Here is a 27,426-nt window from a genome sequence, read left to right on the forward strand (position 1 = left end):
GAACAGAGCAACGCGAGCATTGAGCTTATAAAACTTAAACTTTATTATTTATTTATTAAATGAGTGATCGTTTCGCTTGATAAGACCCTTATTCATCATCTGGAATCGATTAAAGCCCTTTGAACAGTTTGCAGTTTGCACTGAAACTGTCTTTTGGACCTTGAACCGTTTGGACCCCATTGAAGTCCATTATATGGAGAAAATCCTGGAAAGTTTTCATCAAAAACCTTAATTTCTTTTCGACTGAAGAAAGAAAGACATGGACATCTTGGATGACATGGAGGTGAGGAAATTATCAGCAAAAGTTTTTTTAAAAGTGAACTACTCCTTTAAGGTTAAGTTACTATTCAAAATTAATTGTTCAATTACTGTTATTGCAAGAGTAAGTACATGTAACGTGTAACCTTTAAAATTAGTGTTACCAATTATAGCATTTTGATTAAAGATGCTCTTTTTTTGTACTTGGAATAATGTGCACCGACAAATTGTGAGATACATTCATTAAAAAGTACACATTTTTATATTGACTTTATGGACCTTTTAGGACTTCCACATTAAGTGTTGTGGAAAAGGTGATTTGGTGAGGTTACCAGAGAAATGAGTAAAACTTCATATATTACTGTGCAAATGCTGAAAGTAAGATAGTAGAACACCTCAAACTCTCAAAAAGTCCCTTTAAGGCAAGTTCACTCAGCGGTCATATCCGTAACGCCTCGAGCAGATGTTTCCAACCATGGAAGCACAGCTTTATTTGCTTGAATAGAGAGACACTAAAATCTCCAAAAGTGCTTGTCAAAATTCTGCTCAAGCAATATATTCCAAATGAGGAATAACGTCTGATTCTACGGTCAAATCACTCCACTTGTCCAGCTAATGCAAGTGTTCAAGAGTAAACAAACAGGGGATTGGCTTTATGAACCATATGGCATTCAGCTGTTTTATTAAAGGAGTTGTTCACTTTAAAAAAAAAAAAAACTTTTGCTGATAATTTACTCACCCCCATGTCATCCGAGATGTCCACGTCTTTCTTTCTTCAGTCGAAAAGAAATTAAGGTTTTTGATGAAAACATTCCAGGATTTTTGTTCGTGACTCATCAAAATGAACAAATCTTTTTTCGAGTCATTTGATTCATTCAACGAACGAATTGACTGAAAGAATTTTCGAACAGGAGAGTCACGAACGCGCATCACAGAACAGAGCAAGGCGAGCATTTGAGCTTATAAAACTTAAACTTTTTTATTTATTTTTGAAATGACCAATCATTTCGCTTGCTAAGACTTTTATTCATCGCCTGGTGTCATTTAAAGCCCTTTGAAGCTGCACTGAAACTGTCTTTTTGACCTTGAACCGTTTGGACCCCATTGAAGTCCATTATACGGATAAAAATCCTGGAATGTTTTCATCAAAAACCTTAATTTCTTTTCGACTGAAGAAAGAAAGACATGGACATCTTGGATGACATGGGGGTGAGTAAATTATCAACAAATATTTTTTTTTAAAAAGTGAACTTCTCCTTTAAGAGGCTTACGTTGGCTCCATTGAACAGATATTGGCTGTTGTAGCTGTTGGCGAAACATTACAGAACTTGACCTGTTTGCCTTGTGGCATCTGGGAAGTCAACATAGTGTTCGATGCTCTGGGAAATGTTTACACTAGTCTTGAAAACAGCCTTATTTTTCTGATTGTAAGGATTTGGTTAACACATGACTCGGGCCTGGAGTGTGATTATACAAACACAACCGACTATCCACAGCAATCATGCCAAACTGCGCTGTTTTCATGCGCCATGTTTCCAAAAAGCACCCTCACATGATAACTGAGAGCAAAATGGATAAACGATATTATCTCTCCTCAGCCTGTGGCAGAACTTTCAGTCAAATGGGCCACTGGCAGATTTCAAAATGTTGACGTGAAAAGCGGTTCTCGCATTAATGGTGCGGCGCTGCTTTCTGCAAATGGAACGGCCATGACAGCGCAAAATGAACAGGGTTTTTTTTAATCCTCAACTCTTTGATTTGATAAGACCTATTTGCATTTGTTTCCAGGGTAATGGTCAGGATGAAAGCGACAGCGTAATAGCGTTTAGCCGTCGCCGTCGCCTCCCTCACCCTCTCTGCTCCCATTGTTCTGTAATTACTCTCGCCCTCTCCCGCTCAAATCATTTGCATTTGCCACTAATGCTTTTGTAAGCACGGCTTTGATGCAAGATCTAATTAAATAGGATACAATTATAATGTTGATTGATATATCAGATGATTTTAAAAAGAGGTTTGCTCTTCACAAGTCAACTATGTCGAGTTTTAGACGTGTAATGTCAGGTTTCATGTGCGCTTGAGTGAAGCGTTTCAAGAACTTGTCTGCTTCCAATTTCACCCGCAAATCAAGGACCATTAAGATTTTGTGCATCGGGTCTTCATTTTCATGATAGTTACGCTGTCTTAACCAGGAACAACAGAACGAGTATTTTGTATGACACTGTCACAGCCATTCAGAACATATTTATTTATAAGATTTTGTGCATTTTATTACTGTAATATGGTGATTTTTTTTATCAGCATAAAGTAAAACACAACAACACTACTGTAATGTATAATTACTTTTTGTTTCATAAGTAATTATAGATTTATGGAAGCTTGTTTCCGCCACTTAATGAAAAATAAAAAAAGTTAATTGTGACTTTTATCTCACAATTCTGGGTTTTTTTTCTCACAATTGCGAGAAATAAATTTAGAATGGCGAGATATAAAGTCGCAATTGCGAGATATAAAATCAGAATTGCGAGATATAAAGTCAGAATTGCGAAATAAAGTTTCAATTCTGTCTTTTTTTTCTCACAATTGCGACTATTTCTCAGAATTGCGACTTTATTTCTCACAATTGCGACTTTATATCTCAGAATTGCGACATTATTTCTCACAATTGTGACTTTATTTCTCAGAATTGTGACTTTTTCTCACAATTGCGACTTCATTTCTCACAATTGCGACTTTATTTCTCAGAATTGCAACTTTATTTCTCAGAATTGCGACTTTATTTCTCACAATTGCAACTTTATTTCTCAGAATTGCAACTTTATTTCTCAGAATTGCGACTATTTCTCAGAATTGCGACTTTATTTCTCACAATTGCAACTATTCTCACAATTGCGACCTTATTTCTCACAATTGCGACTTTATTTCTCACAATTGCGACTTTATTTCTCACAATTGCGACTTTATTTCTCAGAATTGCTACTTTATTTCTCACAATTGTGACCTTATTTCTCACAATTGCGACTTTATTTCTCACAATTGTGACCTTATTTCTCAGAATTGCGACTTTATTTCTCACAATTGCGACTTTATTTCTCACAATTGCGACTTTATTTCTCACAATTGCGACATTATTTCTCAGAATTGCGACTTTATTTCTCACAATTGCGACTATTTCTCACAATTGCGAATTTATTTCTCACAATTGCGAATTTATTTCTCACAATTGCGACTTTATTTCTCACAATTGCGACTTTATTTCTCACAATTGCGACTTTATTTCTCAAAATTGCGACATTATTTCTCACAATTGCGACTTTATTCCTCACAATTCTGACTTCACATCTCGCAATTGCGACATTATTTCTCAGAATTGAGATTTTATATCTTGCAATTGCGACTATTTCTCACAATTTCGACTTTATTTCTCATAATTCTGACTTCATATCTTGCAATTGCGAAATTATTTCTCAGAATTGAGATTTTATATCTTGCAATTGCCACTATTTCTCACAATTGCGACTTTATTTCTCACAATTCTGACTTCATATCTTGCAATTGCGAAATTATTTCTCAGAATTGCGATTTTATATCTCGCAATTGCTACTTTATTTCTCTCAATTCTGACTTCATATCTCGCAATTGTGAGATAAAAAGTCGCAATTATTATTATTTATTTTTCATTCAGTGACGTAAACAACCTTGTGTTTAACTTCATGCTGATTAAAAGAAATCATCATATTAAAGGAATGAGAATCTAATTAGTAATATTAGCACTTGGATTGATTATCTGATGAATGGTCCTAAGCCAGGTTTAATGTTTTTCTTCTTTTGATGTTGACCTTTGGTTTTGACTTTGCAGTGAGGCTGGCTTCATCTGAACATCTGTAGGAGAGAAGCTCTTTAAAGCACAGAGTCATTAGGTTTTGAGTTAGTACCGCTATCAGGATTTAGAGGTTATGGGAGGATGTTTCTGCTACTGCTTGCGGTCTTCCTGTGGGGAATTGGATGCCTTTGATCCAAACGGTTTCTCTTGGGTTGTGTTGAGATCCTGCACCAGTGTGAGTAACTGCATGCATGTGTGTTTTTGCTCCCAGCTGTCCATGCTGTTCACCGAGGAGTGCGATAAGGTCCGGGATTTGATGCACGTTCACTCGTTCAGCTACGACTTCCACCTGCGTGTGGTGCATCAGTACCTCGTGGGTTGTCACATGACCCTTCATCAGGGATACCAGCTCACTAGCTTTCTGGAGGACTTCATCGCCCATCACCCTGACATACCCAAATTTGGACGCAACCACGTCTTCCAGGGTGATTTGTATAAGCTAAAACACATAGTTGATGCCATATTCATTTTTGTGTTTTTCCTCTTTTAGCCAGTCATGCATAATATGCATTTTTATGTTTACTAGGGAGTTTCTCCATATCAACGGGGATGATAACCGCATACCAGCTGTACAATTACATCACGGATCACGCTGGGACTTACGGGATGAAGCCCTTGCGCATGTCTAAGGCTGCAGTTACAACTGAGAACAAAAAGGGGGCGCCAAGCACAGATCTGCACGAGTATGCGCTGATCGCTCTGTGGAACAGGTATTTCTTTATTTTCGTTCTTTTTATTTCAAATAAGAAATAAATACATAAATATGTTGGCACATACCGAAAAAAAAAAAATCTATAAAGTACAACAATAATTACAGTATGTTTGAAACAGTATTACAGTATTTTTCCCACCCCTTATATAACCCTAAATAGTTCCAGTATATATCATTTTATATTCATAGCAAGATAACAAACATACCATAATTTTTAACATCAACCAAACTTTTATATTTTGCACGAAACATCCCTTCGCCCTATATTCACATATCCCAATGCAATCAATATTACACTTTGTACTTTGTGAAATGTTCTGACTTATTGCAGCAGGTGATGTGTGATGTTATAATTGATATTTGTATATTGTAATAATAATAATGTGGTTCTCTTTAAGCTCTGGCTCATTTAAAGACCTGGAGGGATTACGCCACCATGATGACTTTGATGTGTCGCTGCTGGTGTGTCATAACGCCGCCCCGTTTGAGGAGCAGTCTGAAGGAGAGCGACACCTGCTCAGGTGTGTGCCGCTGAAGGAATACTGGGTTACACGCTACTTAGGTGGATCACCCTGTGCAGTCGAAACAATATTTGCAACGTTTTTAACTTCTGTAATTCTGGAATGCTTTAAGTATTCTATGTGTGAAACAGAATAATCAGAGCAAAATAATATAGGCCTGTTTATCCACCCATATTTGTCATTTAAAATGGTAAATAAATAATATAATAGTAACATTTTATAGTAAGCATTAATAAAATAGTATAAATAATGATCATAAATGTTATCTACAAATAAATATAAATAATAATAAATTATTATAAACAATAAATGTTATAGTAAAATGTATTAAAATAGTAAATCTTTAACGTTATCTTTAATGTTACAATAAAAAGTAGTCATTATAATATTTATTAATAATAATAATAATAATAAAAGTAATAATTAAAATAATTGGTATGAATATGAATAATTAGTAAATAATACTGTTATTAGTAGATAATTATAAATAGCAACAGTATACATATTATCTATAGATAGTAATAATACAAATTATCAATACTAATTAGTAATAAATAAAATAATAAATTATATTTTTATTATTATTACAAATATTTTAGATCATATTAATTTATTTATTTCATTAATTACTTTATTTTTTATTTATTTAATATTATAATGTGAATTGTCTTCCCCAACAGAAAAGAAAAGTTGATTTAGAGGTGGAGAAAGTTTTCATTACAGATTATAGATATAAAATAAAACATATTAATGAATCATATCAATACTAATTAGTAATAAATAAAATAAATAATAGTTTTATTATTATTAAAAATATTCTAGATCATATTAATTTACTTCTTTTAGGTAATATTATAATGTGAATATTCTTCCCCAACAGAAAAGAAACCAACCTCGGCTTCTCTGAGTTTTCATTACAGATTTTAAAAGAAAGCTTTGGAATAATGTAATGTTCACTAAAAAAAAAAAAACGTTTTTTTCCATTTTGAATGGTTTCAGGCTCCGTTTCTACGTGATCATGACCAGTCAAAGAGAGCTTTTCCCACGTTTGACTGCAGACATGCGTCGATTTAAGAAGCTTCCTCAGATCCACCGTGACCCCGGTGACCTCAGTGGCCGTGCGGAGCGGATGGAGACCCGGGAACCTGACCTGGACCTGTGGGAGGAGACCAGCACCCCCATCAGCCCCGCAGCCAGCCCCGAGTCGGAGCACATGGAGAGCCTCCTGCACGCGGGTCAGGCCGGGCTCGGAGACACCGACGACTCTCAGGGCCTCTTCTTCATGTCTCCTCTCTTCCCCCTGCTCAACTCTGAGGTGATGTCTGCGCGCCGGCAGATTCAGAGCAGCGTGGAGCAGGCCATGGGTCACTGCCGGAGGGATAACCTCTGGAGGAGGCTCTTTCACGGAGAGCACTTGGCCCTGGATAAACTCAAACTCAGCAAACTGGCCTTCGGTGAACTGGAGGAGCTACTGGACGCTGTGCAAAGCAGATCTGTCGCTGAGATCGACCCACAGCTGGTATGAAAACACACCGTCCTTCACCTCTGAGAGCGTCTTTCACATCCATTCATCTCACATTTCCTGTTCCTTTCTCGTTCCACGAATAGCTACAAATATGGTCTGAATAGGGTACATTCAATGAAACTACAGGTTATATTATAACCATAGTCCCTGTTTGTGGATATATTATATTATATCCTGTACCAGGACCAGAAAATTGCATGTTTTTCCTTCATTTCACAGTGTATTCGGGATCAGCGAGTGGCTCTGTGCAGTTCGTCTGATAGGTGTCTGACAACAAACATGCAAATGCGCCGCTCCGTGGGGGAAAACATGCGCTCCACTCATCACAATAAACATCGGCTAATTAGCACGGGAAATCAGCCCTTTAATATTACACTCCGTTCCTTATTTACGGCATAAATTATCCCTCCTGGACCAACATGCGCACAGATTCACACTCCACATCGTTTGCCAACAGGGTGCTCGTTCGTGATGAGATTACACAGCAGTAGATGCTGTACTGTAAATGTGTCCATCATGGCAGCAGACTGCACTGTGTTCACCTGTATTTGGCTATATAGACATATATCGAGAACTGGAATTGTAAAATATAATACATTAATTTAACATTTAGTGATGATGCATTACCATTCAAATGATTTTTTTAAACCTTCAAGATTCTTTGATGAATAGAAAGAACAGCATTTATTTGAAATGGAATTTTTTTTACATAATAAATGTCTTCACTGTCACTTTAATTCATTTAAAGGTGCATTGCGCAACATTTCATGTTAAAAATAGCTGTTTTTCTAACCCATACATGCTTAAACGATTGCCTCATGGGCTGAATGAGTCCTTCTCTGATCACTGCGATTGCCTCTATAATCCTGTACAGTGAAATAAATAAGAGGGATTCGGGACGGAGTTGTGACGTCATGCGCGTTCACACTCACCTGGCTATGTCTGGCGGGTTTGTGTATTCGCGCCATTCTCCGTATCAGCGAAGACAACTCGAGCGACAAAACTTTAGTCAACTTTCCACAAAAGTAAAAGATGGATTCAAAGAGACCGGCTTGTAGTTCATTCCAAACTCCAACGCAAACTCCACTTAAGACAAAAAAAATAAAACGTTTGTCTAGTGCCAGGCGTCGGAATAAGACGAGTCGGCTCTAGGGCTCAAACGGGATCAAAGTAACAACTTTGCGGTTCGCCTGAAATATGAACGCAACACGGACCAAAGACATTTTATGCCTTGACTTCATGCTGACCGAGTTTCGTGAATTCTCTAGGAGGAGTATTTCAAATTCCATTGCATGCGTTTTCCAAACAACCCTAAATAGCCGACTTCCTGTTGGGCTGGGGTCAAAAGTAAGAGTGTGAAGTATATATGAACCGATGAGATCTACATGTGCACCGAGTTTCAGATTATTACATGCAAGCGTGTTTGATTTATGGACTAAGTTTTTCGGAGCCCATTGCAGGGGGCGCTGTCGAGCCCCCCTGCCACGCCTGGGTACCAGCTTTAGCCCGGCTCTGATGGCCGCGGGTTCTGACCCATGTGCAAAGTTTCAAGAGTTTTCGAGCATGTTAAGGGCCCCAAAAGTGCCTGAATAGTCGATAGAACATTTAAAAAAAAAATTATACTAAGAAAAACAATAGGGCCTTCGCCCTTTCAGGGCTTGGTTGGGCTCTAATAAATAAATAAGTTGCCACATACCAAAAAAAAAAAAATCTATAAAGTATAGTTTCACTAGAAAGTGAAACAGAAAAAAAGTTATAGAAGTTTGAGTTTATGAAAATGTACAATATAAAAAAAATAAATTATTCATATTTTATATAAAAATATATTTTCAAAACCTGGGTGACTCTAAAACTGCAAAAAAAAAAAAATCAAAGCCAAAAATTGGAATAAGTTTCAAATTTTAGGTTGATATCTCAAAAAATTAGCTTTCAGTGAGATTTTGTTCTTTGAAAACAAAGACATTTTAAACGAATCTTGTCAGTCCGCTTGTTTGGTTCAGATGGCGGCGTTCACATTCAAAAAAACGCAATAACAGAGCAATCGCACCAGAGTTCATTTCAATCCAACCAAACATGCCAAGTGTGAAGACAATTCTCAACTCCCAACTGCGTGTGTGTGTGCTGCAAGCCAAAACGCTTATATGACCATATTGACGGTTATCCGCTTTCTGAATCCTTCACCTCCTCCTTTCTGTGTTTTCTATAGTTTGATTGGCCTCCTCACGTCTGTACCTCACACATCCACATCTATCTGAACTCTGTGAGAAAGAGATGTTTCCTCCACACGTGACACTCGCTGTGATGTGAAGACTCGCCGTAGCCTCAGTTTCCCCAATCCTGCATATCAATGCTGTTTGATTGCTCATGTATTCACTCCTGTATTCCCTTCACGAGAGCAGAACCGCTTAGTCAATGTTACTGAGCCGAGCGGCTCCTGTGCCACGACTGCTAATGCTAATCGTAGCGCTCGGATGATGTATACCGCTGTCAAACCGATACAGGCTCACAAAGGAAGTAGAGATGTACTCCCACTGTGATATCAGACCGGGAGAAACTTACTGCAAATTACATCTTTTTAAAAATGTACTGCCGCCCACAACCAGAGTGTGAAAACTGCCTTCCTGTGGTTTTGCTAACTTGAAGCGTTTGCAGCTTTCACAATCGCAATCACATATCCACAGACTCGTCTAATATTCTGGTCCAGTCTCTCAGGATCCCAAAGGCGTTTCAAACAGGGATTTTTTGAGTTTGTTTAAAATGTACATAAATGAAATGGTGAGATGCATATTTATGTGTATAATACAAAACAGCACAAACTATATACAGTGGTGTGAATAAGTTTGGACACCCATGCTAAAGTTGCCTAAAAAGAGGAATAAAAAATCATCTTTTGGATATTGATCTTAATGCCTTAATTAGAAAAATGAGGAAAACTCCAACCTTAAAGGACACAAATTTTCTTTGTGAATGAATAATGTATCATAAATAAATAAATGTTTTTCTTTTAAAAATAAAAATCTGCCTGACTCTATGGGAATTTAACATAGGGGTGTCCTGACTTATGCACCCTGTATTTTAACCTTTATTTTAATTTATTTATGATACATTATTCATTCACAAAGAAAATGTGTGTCCTTAAAGGTTGGAGTTTTCCCTCATTTTTCTAATTAAGGCATTAAGATCAATATCCAAAAGATGATTTTTTTATTCCTTTTTTTAGGCAACTTTAGCATGGGTGTCCAAACTTATTCACTCCACTGTACATATACTATATATGCACTTTTGTCGACATTATTGTTTGTTTTTTTGCATATATATATAAATATCTATATCAAATCACCTACCAAACATGTACAGAACACATACATATACACATGAATTTTACCATTTTGAAAAGTGGTCTGTTTGCTAGGTAAAAAAGAAAAAATTTATATTAATATACCCTCATGTTATTCCAAAGCTTCTTGTGATTGTGTTTTTTAGGACTGTTTCCTGAACATGAGTCCCGCCTGGTACCAGAGTCTCATCAAAGTTCTGCTCTCACGCTTCTCACAAAACTGCAGACACTTTAAAGATGACAGTGGCATTCAGTACCTGGTAAGAGACACACACACTTACCAGGGGGCGAGACATTTAGGGCCAGATTTACTAAACAGGGACACAATCCCGTAAAAGCACAGATGTGATCTACTGACGACACACAAATGAAAGAACAGACGCAGCGGATCATTTCCATAATGACCAACACAATCTACCAAGAGCAGCGCATATTAGCACGCTTTTGGTAAATAATGGAGCAAATACCAGTAAATTGAGCAGCGCAAACCTTAGTAAATCACCTTGCATGATTCATTTGAACACTATCCTCTCATAAATATTGTATTTGAAAGCAAAACTTCTATGAATGCATATTTGAGAAGGTCACCCGCAAAAATAACCCTGTCCACGTCTTTTCAGCGCTCATTTTTCACTGCGTGTCTTTAATAAATCCTGAGAGTAGTTTTTTAATGCCTAAAGAGGGTTAGTGAGTTGTTGGTAAATCTGGCCCCAAGTCTTTTATTATCAATAAGGCTGCATTTATTTGAACAAAATTACAGTAATATTGTAAAATATTGTTACAATTAAAAATAGCTGTTTTCTATGGTAATATATCGTAAAAAAAAAGTTTATTTATTCCTGTGATTCCTGTTTTCCTCATCACTCCAGTCTTCAGTGTCACGTGATGCTTCAGAAATCACTCTAATATGATTATTTGCTGCTCAAGAAACATTTATGATTATTATCAATGTTGAAAACAGTTGTGCTGCTTCACATTTTCAAGTTCAAAACACTTTTTTTCAACACTGAAACCACATAGAGTAACAAAAAATATACATAAAAAATGCAAAATAATAATAATAAAAAAATAACATTAAATAAAAAACATCCTACATCAAATAAATAACACAATATACACAAAATACATATTAATTATTTTTGTGGAAGCTGTTTTTTTTATTATTATTATTTTTATTATTATTTATTCCTGTGATTCCTGTTTTCCTCATCACTCCAGTCTTCAGTGTCACGTGATGCTTCAGAAATCACTCTAATATGATTATTTGCTGCTCAAGAAACATTTATGATTATTATCAATGTTGAAAACAGTTGTGCTGCTTCACATTTTCAAGTTCAAAACAACACTCAAAAAAGTTTTTTCAACACTCAAAACACTTAGTGAAGCCACATAGAGTAACATAAAAAATATACATAAAAAATGCTAAAAAATAATATTAAATTAAAAAATTATTTAATACATCATATAAATAACACAATATACACAAAATACATATTAATTATTTTTGTGGAAACTGTTTTTTATTATTATTATTTTTTATTATTATTATTCTGTGATGAATATAAGAGCAAGATTAGCAGAAACAAATCTTTTTTTATCTGCACAGTCCAGATCATCAGTGTTAGTGTTCAGAATTGCACATGAACCTGACGCTGCGGCTGTACAGTCGGGTCATGTGACAGTGTGAGATGTTAGCAGAGGTCATGTTGGGCTTGTCACGTTACGTTATGAGACAACAAGTGCTCTTAAATCATTACTGGCGTTGAACTCAGTTTCTCAAAGCCAATGAAGCGCGTGGTAAGCTGTGGCACATTATGAGACCTCCAGTGCCTGTGAGCAAACACTCAGAGATCATCACACACACTTCATGCTTCATTCTGTAATCAGAGATGATGTGGGTGTATGTAGATTTCCTGAACTGATGATCACTTCACCCTCCACACAAACAGAAACCATGTTAACGCTGTTTCCTAATGCTGAACACCAATCCAAGTTAAATGGATTGTGAAGATCAAGGTTTAATTTTAAAAATGAAAAGAAACGTCTCATCTAAACTCTCTCTTCCAGGCTGTCCTGAACCAGAAGTTTACTGACTGTTTCGTGCTCGTCTTTCTGGACACACAGGCAGGAAAAACTGTGAGTTTTGTTTTATTTTTTATATATTTTATTATTATGTTATGTTATGCTTGTTAATGTTATGTGTATTGTTATAATTAGTTTATTCTCACCCTCTCCCGAGTGAATTCAAAAATAGATTCAGGTAACATTTCACCCAAAAAAAAAATATAGATATAGATATATATAAATATATACACACACACATGTATGTATATATATATATATATATATATATTCAGTAAAGGATATATATATATATATATATATATATATATATATACACGCACATATAAATAAATCCTCCACTGAAAATATACTATTATATATATAGTGTGTATATATATATATATATTATATATTCAGTAGAAAAAATTGAAAATGTAAACGTTCTTTTTCTCCTAAAATTACAATATCATTACCATAATGCATTGTTTTTTGTAATTATCATTCATTTTTAATGATGATTCTCATTATTACGATACAGTGAGTCTTGACGATATTACAATGAAGTATTAGAATATATTTTTTGTAATAATTATTTAAATATTAAATAACTTAAAAGCAGTTCAACAAATATTATTATGATGCATACATTATAGGTTTCATGCTAAAAAAAAAAAAATTATTTATAAATTAATTAGTTTATTTTCCATTATGGTGTGCTTTTATACAGTGAGTCTTGACAATATTACAATGAAGTATTAGAATATATTTTTTGTAATAATTATTTAAATATTAAATAATTTAAAAGCAGTACAACAAATATTATTATGATGCATACATTATAGGTTCAATGCTAAAAGATTTTTTTTTTTTTATAAATTATTAGTTTATTTTCCATTATGGTGTGCTTTTATACAGTGAGTCTTGACAATATTACAATGAAGTATTAGAATATATTTTTTGTAATAATTATTTAAATATTAAATAATTTAAAAGCAGTACAACAAATATTATTATGATGCATACATTATAGGTTTCATGCTAAAAAAAAAAAATTATTTATAAATTAATTAGTTTATTTTCCATTATGGTGTGCTTTTATTAGCATGAAAGTAAATGAAATGTCATGCCAAAATGATCCTTCAAATGAGCTGCAATATGGGGAGGGGGCGAAATGTGACATGTCAAACCTGACCCCAGTGTGTGACCCTGTGGTCGTCGTCTGTAGAGTCTGAAGGTGGTGTTCAGAGAGCCGCTGCCCGCTCAGAGTCAGCCGAGCAGCAGTCCTCCACCACAGCTGGTCTCCATGTACCACCATCTGGAGTCGGTCATCAACACCGCCTGCTTCAACCTCTGGACGGGCCTGCTGTGAGCGTGCGTTTCTTTCTTGAGACACACTCAATGCATCTCGTGTGCGTCGGACAGGTTGCATCTGTTTAAGCAATTAAATTTTGCACAGGAGGGATGTAGTGGTGTGTGTGAGACTGCACTGGTTTGCCAAAGCCATACTGTCCTCCTGTAGTCTGAGTGTTCGTTTGTGCTGATGATGCGCATTAGATTCGGCTTTGCTCCTCGAGAAAGTCCTGTTGCTGCAGGTTGGATAGTTTTGTGCCCCATAATGCATCACTTTCTGCAACATAGTTGTCTTTACTGCCATTTCATCGTCCCAAAAGTGCCTTTATGCCTTTGTTTTATCTTATGAAGTTGATGGGAGCTTGTGTATCATATTCACCTTGAATCTCTCTTGAAATGGTTGCATGCTCTTCCTGTACATTCATCATCAAGGGCGGCGTGACGGGTATTCCTACTAACCAGACGACACTAGATCGTGGGGAACCTTTGACACGACACCAAATGTAACTCCCACGGTGACAAAAACCGAAGAATAATGTGTTTTACTGTTTTGTTTTCTTGAAGGACACTGGAAGATTTATTAAAACGCTAGAATGTGAATTAGCAACTCAAATGTCTGAAACTGAAATTTGTACATTATGTAAATAGAAAAAAAAAACGCTTGACAATAAATCTTAAATTAAAACGTGTTCTTTATGTCCTGTGCTGTTTCATAGTGAAATATTAATAAAACGACAGTAAATTACAGTCTTGGCATTTTAATACACGCTGCCCTTTTAGAAAATGCATGAATTTAAGAAGTTAAATTGGTCCTCAGTTGTGATCGTTCCAGTATCTTTTCACCCAGTCCAGACCCGCTTCAGTGGAACCTGGAGAATCACATTTACAAATGAAGAGTTCAGATGCAAAAACCTCTGAATGCCATTTGAAATTTTCTTCTTTAATGATGATTTTTATCAAACTTGTATATTTAAGTTCAGTAATTTCACTTAAATAATAATTAATAGGTAATTATCATTGCCATTTAAGTGAAATCACTGAACTTAAATATACAAGCTTGATAAAAATGATCATTCTAGAAGAAAATTTCAAATGGCACTTAGAGGCTTTTGCATCTGAACTCTTCAAATATGAATCATTTCACTCTATACTCTTTGCAACTTAAGTTTTGAATCCCAAGTTAGCCTTTTTGGTTAATCATGTACAGTAAAAGAAAACATCTTGAGCTTTTTTTGTGCAACATTATTTTCATCTTTCAACATTAAAGCTACACTGTGTAACTTTTTTAGTTTATTCTTAGCTAAAAACACTTAGTTCTTTCAAAAATATATGTGCTCATTAATGTATATTCACTTCGTTCAAGTAATAAAGTATTCTCGTGAGTGTATAATACGCCATTGAAAATACATACGGGTAAGGGGTTCTAATGTCGGTCGCCATGTTGCTCCTCCATCTTGAAAGTACATTAGCCAAAGAGGGACATACCCGTTAATTCAAGCTTCACCTTTCACGTTTATACACTCATGGACGAGGTCGAACCGGAAGCCATGTTAATCTCGGACTACATTGGCCACCGTAGGAGTTAAAACGAAATCGGAATTGAGAGGAACAGAAACTAATATTCACTGGATGGTCATATACCTTTTCACCACTAGATGGAGGTAAAAATCACACAGTGTAGCTTTAAGATTAAAAACAAGAGGCATTTTAAAGCTCTTTCCTTCACTCACCCCGCGGTTTGTATTCGCAGCTGACGTACTCCTGATAGTCCAGCTCCTCCAGCAGTTTAAAGAGGAACGAGAAGCTGACCTCTCCATCGCTGTCCGGCTCGTGGCGGTCGGGAACTTGAGCGATCTGGATGTGGCCTGTGACAGAAACAGCAGGGTTCTTATCGCTAACTAAAGCTCAAATTAATACCATGATAAACTACATTTCTTTGAAATAGACTAAACTTAAAAACATGTTCAACAAATTTGCAAAAACTTTCGCCAAGCTTAAAATGACAAAAGAAAATATTAAAATAAAATTAATTCAGAATATTTACAAAAACATGATAGTATTAATGATACTAAAATAACACTGATGTAGAAATGACTGACACACTAGTAGTAACGTATTCATAATAAGAGACGATTTATCGAACTTTCTTTAGAAAAATAGACACTAATGAATCATTCACATTAAAACCAGGAACAGATATTAAAATAAAGTTTCCAAAACAGGGTTTTGCCACAGAAGAATCATGTTTGATTCCCCAAAGACATCCATGGCACATATTCAATGCACAAAAGAATCTTTATAGTGGAAAAATATTATAAAATATTATATATATATATATATATATATATATATATATATATATATATATATATAAAATATTTTATAATATTTTTCCAATATTATAATTTTTAAAATATTATAAAATATTATATATATATATATATATATATATATATATATAAAATATTTTATAATATTTTTCCACTATAAAGATCCTTTTGTGCATTGAATATGTTCCATGGATGTTAAAGGTTCTTCATGGAAACATCAATGCCAATAAAGAACATTTATTTTTTAAAGCCAGTTCACGCCGTGCTGAGCTGACAGACACGTTTTGTGGGATTAGTGTGTTATGCAGTGTTGGGTAAATTAAAAAAGTAATTCATTACTAGCGTAGTAATTGCATCTTCAACAGTGTATTGAGATTACTGTTCTCTCTTAAAAGTATTACATTACTTATCACTTTCTAAATCTCAAAACCTCAACCAGTTGAACAATCCAAGGACAGACATGAAACTGTTCTATATAAGATATTCAATTGCATAAATTATCCTTAAAATTTGTATTTTATATATTTAAAGGAAGGTCACGTTTAAAACATTCTACATGTTTGATAGAATTGTTCAATAGTGTTTACAGTAATGCAATTACATCAGTCCCTTACCTTTTCAAGGGAAAAGTAGTTAAATTACTGTAATTAATTACTTAGTAATGCATGGTGTCACCCCTGTCCGTTAGCATACGTTAGAGCTTGTTTTTCTGAGAAGTGTCATGTGACTTGCCATTAAAGGGATAGTTCACCCCTAAATGTAAACTCTGTCAGTAATTACTCTCCCTCACTAAACATATTTAGATATATCGAAATCGTCTTCCATTGCGATTTCCCGTATATCTAAATATGTTTAGTGAAAGGTAAAACTTCCGAAATCTGTGTAAACAATGCGTGACGTACTGTAGATGCGCGAGAGATCACTTCCGGCGTAACGTCTGGAGACAGTTCAGTTCGGTTCAGCTGGACATCTGATTCAGATCAGTTCGACGGCTGTTAATAAGAGGTAAAAACTATAGAAATACTGTTCGTTTCGTGTCTTAGGCCATCAATGTGTACTTACATTCACGAGTCATTAAATCATGTTTAATTTGAACTTCTCTGTGCATGCTCTTCCCATAGACCTGCATTATATGACTGATACACAACACCGGTTTGACCTAAAAAGGTCAAAATTGAAAATACTGCGGAAACAAAGACACCTACATCTTGGATGCCCTTGAGGTAAGATAAAACATATCAAAAATTAATTTCAAAGTGAACTATCCCTTTAATTTGTGTTCCGAAGATGAACGAAAGTCTCACGGGGTTGAACAACATGAGGGAGAGTTTTCATTTTTTAGTGTAAGATAAGTTTAATTTCATACTGACTTGAAGAGTCCCACATTTACCTGTCATTGGTAAGTATTTGCGTATATTTTGCGTTAAGTTTCCATCCATGATCTGCCAGTGGTACAGGTCCTGCAAAAGGAGAGAGAATCTGAAGTCACACATCTTGTGTTCTGCGGTTGATCATCTTCACTGTGTTCTTACACACTCCTCCTCCGTCTGGAAACAAGCACAAACTTCCCTCTGATGATTTATTCAAAGAGCGCAGAAAGTGAGTGTATTATCCGGGAAGGACGGTCCGTGACAACTAGAGCCCGACCGATAAAGGATTTTGAAGGCCGATAACGATACAAATATTTTTGGGTTTTAAAATCCGATATATCGGCCGATATTTTTTTTTTTATTAAATATTGTTGGATTTCACACACGTGTAAAAGAAAAGCTAACTTTTCTACACAAGATACGTTTGATACTTTTTCTCTGTCTAAATGTTCACTCCTCGCAAGTATAACTTTCATAATTATCTTTTAAATTGACAAACATCACATGTGTAATTCAGGGCACAGTTCAGACGGAATAAAAAGAGAAGCTGTCTCTCGCCATTGACTACCATTCATATTTTTTCCGAAATAATGCTGCGTTCCAGGCAGGTTTTTGAGCATGTAAATTACGACTTCAAACCGCGACTCTGTAGCGTCACGCCAAACTACCTGAGCGCAAGGAATTGTGGTAGCTAGATGTAAACAACCAAATTTTGTTTTGTATGGTTTCTTACGTCAGAGCTCGTAACTGGGAGTACATCGATCTAGTTCGAGTTCACGGGTGGGAAGTCACGGGTTTGACGGAAGCGGAGGGCACTCTCTGTTCAGTCTATAGGCGTGTTTCTTTACACAGTGACATCGCCATCTACTGGCCTGGCAGCAGAAAACAGCGTTTAGTCGTTTTCACTGATCCGTGTGAACGGGATCATTTCGGCAATGTTGTCATCTATACACGAAAAACGCAAAGAAAAAAACCTTTCGGTTTTTAGTACTTCGCGGTTGTGTAAATGTACCCTAAATCTCACAATTCGAATTGCGCGAAATAACGTAAAAGTTGCGAGATATTAAAATTCTTTTTTTTTTATTTATTTTGTGGTCCTTCTTTTCTAGGGGGTTGAAGAAGAAAAAATTATAATACAATTTTGTTTTCAAATATCTTTGTTAAAATTATGAATATATAAGACTAGTCAAGTCACTTCAACGTTTAGAATCAACTTCTGTCGTTTCCCATTTCGATAATCCTGAAAAAAGTACAAATATTTGATGTCTCTCTATTAAGAGTCTCTTAAGATTGCTAAAGCTGCATGAATAATGATGAAATAAAACCCTTGACTTCGGTGTTCACTCACCATCTGCATCCTGATGCTGGGATGACCGACTCTCTGGAGAATCCCTGCGGCTACGGGACAAAAACACACGCGTAAACAATCTGGAATCAAAATGCACAATCATCCATGGGAGAAGAGATGTCTTACCCTGGTGTGGGGAGTGGAGGAAGTATCGTGGATCTGTTATCCTGGTGTTGATTGGCTCAATCAGTCCAAGAATCCCTTCCTGTACAGTCAAGAACAACAGCTGATGTTTTCTTAAAATGTCATTATTTCCAGCATCATTACTCCAGTCTTCAGTGTCACATGATCCTTCAGAAATCATGAGGATTTGATACTCAAGAAACATTTATGATTATTATCAATGTTGAAAACAGTTGTGCTGCTTCATATTTGTCAAACCAAGGGCATTTATTTGAAATATAATCTTTTGTAACATTATAAATGTCTTTACTGTCACTTTCGATTAATTCGATGTCTCCTTGCTGAATAAACGTTTTTTTTATTATTATTATTATTATTCTGAAAGACAAATATTGCGTCTATGGAATGGAATGTAAATGGAAAGAAATGAAAATTATATTGAATTAGAACAAATTGTTGCTTAAATAAGCATAAATTCATTTAGTTACATTTTGATAAATTGCTAGTGATAACTGATTAAATAAGCAGTCTTAGCGAGGCATGCACCGATATTAAAATTATGACCGATAACCGATAATTTTGTATATATTACAGATAACAGATTTATTGGCTGATAAATCAAAACCCACATTTTTATATAATTTTTGAGAGTCTGATTACAAAAACAAAAGACTTACCATTAAATTCCACGTCCCAAGCACACAATTATGATGTCCTCATTATAGTTTTATGTAGCCGATATGACAGACTTGCGTTGCACATGTTGCACTTTACTGTATTTTCATTTTTTTTTTAAATGTTTCCAATCATATTTCAAGCAGTTCAAAACCATAATCATGAACAGTGTCTCAGCTGAAGGAAATAATCCATTATTTATCGGCTCTAATATATCGGTTAACTTTTCTTATCGGCCGATAACTTTAAAAATGAACATTATTGTCCGATACCGATATGGTGGCTTATATATCGTACATCCCTGGTCTCTTACTATTTCTTGCTTTTACAAGCTACTATGATTGACAGCTTGAGGATGTAAAGGAATTAACCCTTTATCGGTTATCGGTTATTATCGGTTACCAAAAACTACAGCCAAACCACAGTTAACATTCTGAACTTCACAGAGAATCTCCTCCATACAAACACACACTGGTCCTCTACCATGTGACTCATGATGCAGTGAAGGGGTCAGAGGTCACCTGTGAGAGGACGCCTGCAGCAAGTTTCAGGTTCTGCACAAACGTGTCCTCCATCTCCATGGCAACGGCAGATCGCTCGGCCCCCGCAGGAACCCTCCCGGCCATCAGGTGGATCCTGGAGAGAAACATTAGCACGAGTTACTCTCGGTAAAAGCGGATCGCCTCGGCTCGAGAACGGCTGGAACCTCGGGCTTCCCGTGGAGGATGTGAATCCCGTGTTAGATGAGACGTTTGGATGTCTGGGGCAGAGATGATTTCAGATGATCTCAATCTATTTTAGAGTGAACCTTTGTGTCTAGACACTTAAGTTCTGTTTCCCATTCTCTCAGCTTCAGTGCGCATTGAGCGAGGCTTTGCATAATGTGAAGCGCTTCACTGTGAATATAAATCAGGTCATTGAAACAATGCATCCCTGCTATAGTTACATTAGGCAACCTGTGTCCTAACCAGACACCGAGCAACAAGCAATACAAGCGATCTCTTCCGTGTAAATCCCACACTTCATTTCGTTCAATGTTTGTATTGGTTATATTGCCATAGAGTGCTGGAGCGATGACGTGTTTTTGCAGGCAAACCCAGAAGTTCATCATGATAATCCTCACAAAGGAATACAACGCAATTAATTATAAAGCCTAAATACAGTACAAAGCTAAACGTATGCTATAAAGAACCTAAACCACAGTCACTAAGCTTCTGTTGTTTTGAGGTAGAATAGTTTGCAAGAGCAGCGACTATAAACACAATGAATCTGTAGAAACGACTGGTGAGTAGATTCGTGTCTCCGAAATCCTCTAGTCTCATTTAGACACTTGGTAACAGACTTAAAAATCGAATTACGTCATAGAATAAAATATGAAAATCCAAAACAGCTTATTTCCAGCCATAGACTATAAAAAATGAAGCCAAAATATCCCATCTCCACCCCCTGATCCCTAACCCCACCCCTAAACCGACCCATCCCCGCCCCCTAATCCCTAACCCCTCCCCTAAACCGACCCATCTCCACCCCCTGATCCCTAACCCCACCCCTAAACCGACTAATCTCCGCCCTGATCCCTAACCCCACCCCTAATCCTACCTATCCCCGCCCCCTGATCCCTAACCCCACCCCTAATCATACCTATCCCCGCCCCCTGATCCCTAACCCCACCCTAAACCGACCCATCTCCGCCCCCTGATCCCTAACCCCACCCCTAATCCTACCTATCCCCGCCCCCTGATCCCTAACCCCACCCCTAATCATACCTATCCCCGCCCCCTGATCCCTAACCCCACCCTAAACCGACCCATCTCCACCCCTTGATCCCTAACCCCACCCCTAAACCGACCCATCTCCACCCCCTGATCCCTAACCCCACCCCTAAACCGACCCATCCCCGCCCCCTGATCCCTAACCCCGACCCTAAACCGACCCATCTCCACCCCCTGATCCCTAACCCCACCCCTAATCATACCTATCCCCGCCCCCTGATCCCTAAACCCACCCCTAAACCGACCCATCTCCGCCCCCTGATACCTAACCCCTCCCCTAACCCTATACCCGCCCCCTGATCCATAACCCCATCCTAAACCAACCCATCCCCTCCCCTGATCCCTAACCCCTAAACCGACCCATCTCCGCCCCCTGATACCTAACCCCACCCCTTAGATCTGGATTCAACTCCGCCCCCTGGATCTTGTGTATTGCAATGAGGTGCTACTGGTCAGTTGGACTAAACCCCTGCTCTTCACCAGCCCAGTATAAGACTCGCACCAGTACCTTCTGCAGTCCAGTGCTTTAGCGAACCGCACCGCCAGATCCAAACCTTGCCTGAACTCCTGCTCTCTCCCGGGAACAGCACACAATCCCAAATCTCCTGCATTTAAATCTCCTGCAGGACAAAGTGACACACCACATAACACATAAGTGTCAACAGGACATTTCAGGGAGATAAAGCATCCAGAAAGGTTTGCAGCATCTCTTTCTAATATACATTTCCAAAGTTTCCTTTATGACTGTATTTACAAGTTAATTTTGATTCATGGACACATAGCCCTTTTTGTTTGTGTCACTTTAATGCATAAAATGGTGGAGGATATACACTCTTAGGAAAAAGGGTTCTATATAGGGTTCTTTACTCAGCTCCAAAGGATATTTCATGTTGAAAAAGGTTCTATAATGAGAAGAAAGAACCCTTTTGCACAATATATTTTTCTCATATTTTTCATTATTCTGCAAAATTTTGTTGTATGTAATTAAATTATTGTTTATTAAACATATGTAGTAACTTAATATCCCATTTTAATCATGCTGATTTTGGAGGATAAAAACTGAAATGGCACGTCTGATATTGATTAATTACATTTTTTAACCCCCATATCTTGATTTTTGTGATCATTCACATGCATTGCATTTTAAGGGTTCCAAATATGTAGCGCTTTAGAACCTTTTAAGGTTCTATATAGAACCTTTCCTTCTAAGAGTGTAGAAGTTAAAACCTGATGATGGACAGCACACCCTGAAACTATCCACAACACAGTTTGAATGAGGTCAGTGTTTTAAAGCTGAACTAAGAAATTGAAGAGGGATTTCAATAGTGTTTACATCAGCGCAGAATTGCATCAGATCAGTGTAACGGGTTCACGCTTCCCCCGTGAGTTGAGAGAAGTCAGATGTAATCCATTAAGCAGTTTTATCTGCATATGAAGCACCATTATGTCTGTGACCAATGAACTGAAAGTTATTCTATTCCTGTCGTTGATAAACACCCTTCAGAGACCTTTAACTGTGAGCTGACAGGTGAGAGAACGCTCTCATTATATCACTGCAATTATCGTTTCACACATCACTTTCAGAAAGTATCTATCTATCTATCTCTCTATCCATATATCCATCCATCATCCATCCATCTATCTATCTATCTATCTATCTATCTATCTATCTATCTATCTATCTATCTATCTATCTATCTATCTATCTATCTATCTATCTATCTATCTGTCTGGCTGGCTGGCTGGCTAGTTAGCTAGCTAGCTAGCTATCTATCATCTGTATTTCTCTGTCTGTCTGTCTGTCTATCTATCTATCTATCCTGTCCTCATCTGTATTTCTCTCTGTCTATCTGTCTGGCTGGTTATCTATCATCTGTATTTCTCTGTCTATCTATCTATCTATCTATCTATCTATCTATCTATCTATCTATCTATCTATCTATCTATCTATCTATCTATCTATCTATCTATCTATCTATCTATCTATCTATCTATCTATCTGTCTGTGTGTGTTCACTCTTACCCGGGGGGGTGTTTATGAGCGCAAATTCGAGTCCAGTTTCATCCTTCACAGTTTTTAACTCTTTCAGGTCCGCGTCGTAGATCCACGCCGCCTCGACCGCTCGGAACCCCGCACGCGCCGCGGCGCGCATCCTCTGCGTGAACTCCGGCAACTCCGTGAAGAGCCAGGAAATATTGGCACAAAACTTTAACGGGGCCATTAAAACGCCTGCAGCAGGACAAACACACACACGACACACAGCCGTTTAGGAGATAGACTGCAAAACTAATAACTAACTGAATGATCAAAGTCCAGCGCTCATTGATCAGCCACACGTGGTCAGTGTTTACATCCTCAGATCAGCTGACTGAACACGTGTCTCTCTGCGCGCATGCGCACGGACGCTTAGGCTGTCTCGGGCATGTTTACCAAATGTTTAATTTAACAATATTAATAATTATTTAATTGTAATTATTAAGGTTGGTGGCTGGTGCTAACTGTCACACTTTTACTAATTTCTTAATATTCAAAGCCAGTTTCTTGTATGTACGCAAACTTTAAAGTCTTGACTAAACTATACGGTTCCCTCGCTCTAAAGCCTATGGGATTTTTGAATGGGATTTTGCTAAATCGCCTGAAAAGGTCTGTGGTGAACAAAGCCTCTAAATATTTTCACGTTTTGATTTATGACATAGAACACACAGTTATAACCTGCTTGTGGTTTTTTTAAAATGTATTGTGTCTGATTGTGTTTTTTAAAATCTTTTATAGGCTTCAAAATGAATAAATGTTGGATTAATTTGTAAAGATTAACTTGCTAGACAAAACGTGTAAGGGTCTTAACCCTTTGTTAAACACAGATCTTATTTTTTGCAATTTTCCAAAAGTCTATTGGGGAAAATGCATAGCTTTTCGACCGAGTGAACCCATGCACCGTTGTCCTACAAAGTGACGTCATCACTTCGGCACTCTATAGGTCTTTGACTTAACTTATTGTTTCTGAGTAGCTACAATTTCCAGTCATTTAGACTTAACATGCACTGTACATGGTTAGCCTATTTTCACATTTTGAAACATCTTTGTCTTTTTTACTATCTTGCAATATTGCTGTGTATGTCTTTAAAGTCATTACGTTTAAAGGGTTTCCAGGCTGACAGAGATAAAAAGTGTCCACAGAAGCACTTGAATGTGAGATACAGAAATAAACAGTGGTGCTGAAACTAATGTTCCTGTATGTTTGAGGATGATAACAATGAGCAATGAAGGAAGCACTGAAAGTGCAAATGCTTTCTGCTTCGCTGGCGTAGGCTATATGCCTCATGCATGATGTATAGACAGTATTCAGAACAAGAAACCCATTAAATCGGTGTGTCTCGTACTTGCACATACAGAACCACCTCCACTGGGTCATGTGGGACACGACCTAATGTCAACCTTAATGGGGGGGGATTCATAATTATTATAATTCATAATTTTTATAGACAGTATTTTTTATTAGGAAGTGTTTTAGTAGTCTAACTGTATTTCTGCACAGTATGCAAAATTATGATTTTTAAATATACATTTATAAAAGAAACATGAGCGTAATTGAGGGGATAAAAAAATATAAAAAATAATTATAGGATAATTTTAACTGTTTCCAGAATTTCCAAATGTTAATTTTCTTAAAATTCTTTAAATATGTATTTTTGTTGTTTGGACAATTTTTTGTATAAAATAAATAAATAAATAGATATTTGTACAAATTAATGTCGTTTTACATGACAAGAATGTTCTAAAAACGGAAAGGTTTTTCCTTTGCTTTTTTTACACACAATCATACGGAAGTGAATTGCATTCACTTGAAGAAAAAAAATCTACTCTGTTTTTTCTGAATTAACAAGTTAATTATCTCAGAATTACGAGATAATTTTTCATGGAAAAAAGTTTTTGCTGTGTTTTTCTGAATTAATGAGTTAATTTTTCATGACAAAAAAAAGTTTTGCTCTGTTTTTCTGAGTTAACGAGTTAATTTTTCATGGAAACTTTTTTTTCGCTCTGTTTTTTTTATTTAACTCGTTAATTCAGAAAAACACAGCAAAACTTTTTTTCTCATGAAAATTTAACTTGTTAATTCAAATAAACCAACACTATCTCACGACCAATTCGTACGAATTGGACGCATGATTAAAAAGTGTCTAATACTAATTCGTACGACCTCACTCGTACTAACGATTTGTCTAAACCCACGTGATGGTTAGGTTTAGGGGCGGTGTAAGGGGTAGGTCATTCGTACGAATTCATACGAATTGGCCAATTCGTAAAATATGTACGATTTAGGAAAATCGTATTAATTCGCACGAGTGAGTTCGTATGAATTGTTACGAATTAGCCATTTTTAATCATTCGTCGAATTCGTACGACTTGGTCGTGAGATCGGGTTGGATAAACAGAACAAAAGCTTTTTCCCATGAAAAATTATCTCGTAATTCTGAGATAATTAACTTGTTAATTCAGAGTAGATTTTTTTCTTCAAGTGAATGCAATACGCCTCCGTACAATCAAAATGATTCCCATCCATGATGTCATTTTGTAAAGAAACAATAAGCGCATAGACGTCACTGTTTTCACAAATTCACATTTTTTGTAGTTTACACAGAGACGATAATGGTCTATTTCAAAAACGTGTCCTTTGAAACCCATTTACAAAAGTGTGTTTTCAGGCCCCCAAAACGCTGTGTAAATGAATGCCCAAAACTTTTGAAAGTTTTACACTTAGCCTGTATGTTTTTTTCATACTCAGTGGGCCAGAAGGTGATTTAATCATATGTGAGTGTCTTGAGTATGCTGTTTATAGTAAATATTCAATGCAACATCTGCATGGAGGTCAGGGAAGGTTAATGAACCACCTGGGTTTTAAGTACACTCATGGAAAATAAAACCTGAAAATGGAAAAAAAAAAAAATGTATTCATCAAAAACCTTAATTTCTTTTCGACTGAAGAAAGAAAGACATGGACATCTTCTTGGATGACATGGGGGTAAGTAAATTAAATTGAACTACTCCTTTAATAATGTCATTGATGTTGTTCCTCTCTGTTCTCCAAAGTGTCTTTTGGACCTTGAACCGTTTGGTTCCCATTGAAGTCCATTATATGGAGAAAAATCCTGGAATGTTTTCCTCAAAAACTTTAATTTCTTTTCGACTGAAGAAAGAAAGACATGGACATCTTGGATGACATGGGGGTGAGTAAATTATCAGCAAAAGTACTGAACTACTCCTTTAAAGTATTTGCATGTCTCTGTCTTTAATAAGACAATCACTCCCTACGCAACGGTTTTAATTTCCCAGATGATAGACACAACTCATGTCCGTTTAGATCATTTATATCATGAAATATATTTCACGTACCGTTTAAAAGAACGAAATACTAGGCAGCGTATAGTGTGCAGTATTCCGTAAATAGTAAATCTATATGTAGCAGTAAGCAGATGGTGGATGGTCTGATGCACTCACACACCCCCAGAGAAGAAAGCAGGGGTCACTGGAGCAGGAAATTGAAAGTGGGAGCGTTTAGACCTCTCAGGTCTGAGCCCTAACAAGCTTCAGCCACAGTATGACAGCCAGACGCCACTGCACTTATCAGTCCAATCTTCAGGAAGAACCATCCATCAGCCGGACTGGACCGATGATTACTGCACCTCTGCAGGAGCCGGAGGACAAAAATGAATGTAAAGCATATTTTGGACATTTTCTTTAAACTCCAAAATGTCCTGCTTTGTATTTTAAAGGGGTGATGAACTGAGAAATCACATTTTCCTTGAGCTTTTGACTTCTAAGAGGTCATCATATTATACGAATATCCTGTAAGTTTCAGAACTGAAAACGTCCTTGTTAGTCCAATAGAGGCTTTTATTGACACCAGGCTCAGCAAACGACTCGGGGAACGATGACGTCAAAGAGGATAAAACCCCACCCCCGCAGAAGAAGATCAACGCCTACTTTAACACGGCCGGTTTAGCCCCGCCCACCGACTCGCACATTACACGCATAGCTAAATAACATAGATCCCTACCTCGTGATGACAAACCGGATCCAGATACCGAGCGATACACAATATTGTGGAAGAAGACAGTCGCTGCATAAGCTTCCTCTGGATTCCAATAGGACTGCATGGATA

The 27,426-nt window shown here is 36.8% G+C and overlaps 2 protein-coding genes across 15 annotated transcripts in view; one reads left to right on the forward strand and one right to left on the reverse strand.

Moving 5' to 3' along the window:
* szt2 (SZT2 subunit of KICSTOR complex) overlaps positions 1-14,336 on the forward strand; it is a 119,145-nt gene extending 104,809 nt beyond the window's left edge. For all 14 annotated transcript variants that reach the window (XM_089133710.1, XM_039656438.2, XM_039656446.2 and 11 more), the window contains 7 exons: positions 4,350-4,563; positions 4,665-4,848; positions 5,249-5,371; positions 6,371-6,890; positions 10,380-10,493; positions 12,301-12,369; positions 13,523-14,336. In XM_089133710.1, coding sequence (XP_088989836.1) covers positions 4,350-4,563; positions 4,665-4,848; positions 5,249-5,371; positions 6,371-6,890; positions 10,380-10,493; positions 12,301-12,369; positions 13,523-13,666 — 1,368 coding nt within the window. In that variant the 3' untranslated portion in view covers positions 13,667-14,336. The remainder of the gene's footprint in view (positions 1-4,349; positions 4,564-4,664; positions 4,849-5,248; positions 5,372-6,370; positions 6,891-10,379; positions 10,494-12,300; positions 12,370-13,522) is intronic.
* Positions 14,322-23,635, reverse strand: hyi (hydroxypyruvate isomerase). Its single transcript, XM_039656452.2, has 8 exons — positions 23,289-23,635; positions 21,774-21,885; positions 20,015-20,129; positions 18,822-18,900; positions 18,696-18,745; positions 17,368-17,437; positions 15,378-15,512; positions 14,322-14,516 (listed from the first exon to the last, which is right to left on the reverse strand). The coding sequence occupies exons 1-8, from the start codon at positions 23,485-23,487 to the stop codon at positions 14,461-14,463; spliced, it is 816 nt and encodes a 271-aa protein (XP_039512386.2). The 5' UTR covers positions 23,488-23,635; the 3' UTR covers positions 14,322-14,460.
* Positions 23,636-27,426: the final 3,791 nt, after the last annotated feature.

Source organism: Pimephales promelas, chromosome 8 (genome assembly GCF_988280905.1).
Source record: "Pimephales promelas chromosome 8, fPimPro1.hap1.1, whole genome shotgun sequence".
Taxonomy (NCBI): Eukaryota; Metazoa; Chordata; class Actinopteri; order Cypriniformes; family Leuciscidae; genus Pimephales; species Pimephales promelas.

What these genes read in the sequence shown, in the direction of transcription:
- hyi (XM_039656452.2), bottom strand. Translation starts at nt 23,487, where the DNA reads ATGGCCCCGTTAAAGTTTTGTGCCAATATTTCCTGGCTCTTCACGGAG. An exon ending in GCTCATAAACACCCCCCCGG is followed by an intron (nt 21,886 to 23,288) that starts GTAAGAGTGAAC and finishes TTTGTCCTGCAG; the next exon opens with GAGATTTAAATGCAGGAGAT. An exon ending in CAAATACTTACCAATGACAG is followed by an intron (nt 15,513 to 17,367) that starts GTAAATGTGGGA and finishes TTTCTGTCACAG; the next exon opens with GCCACATCCAGATCGCTCAA.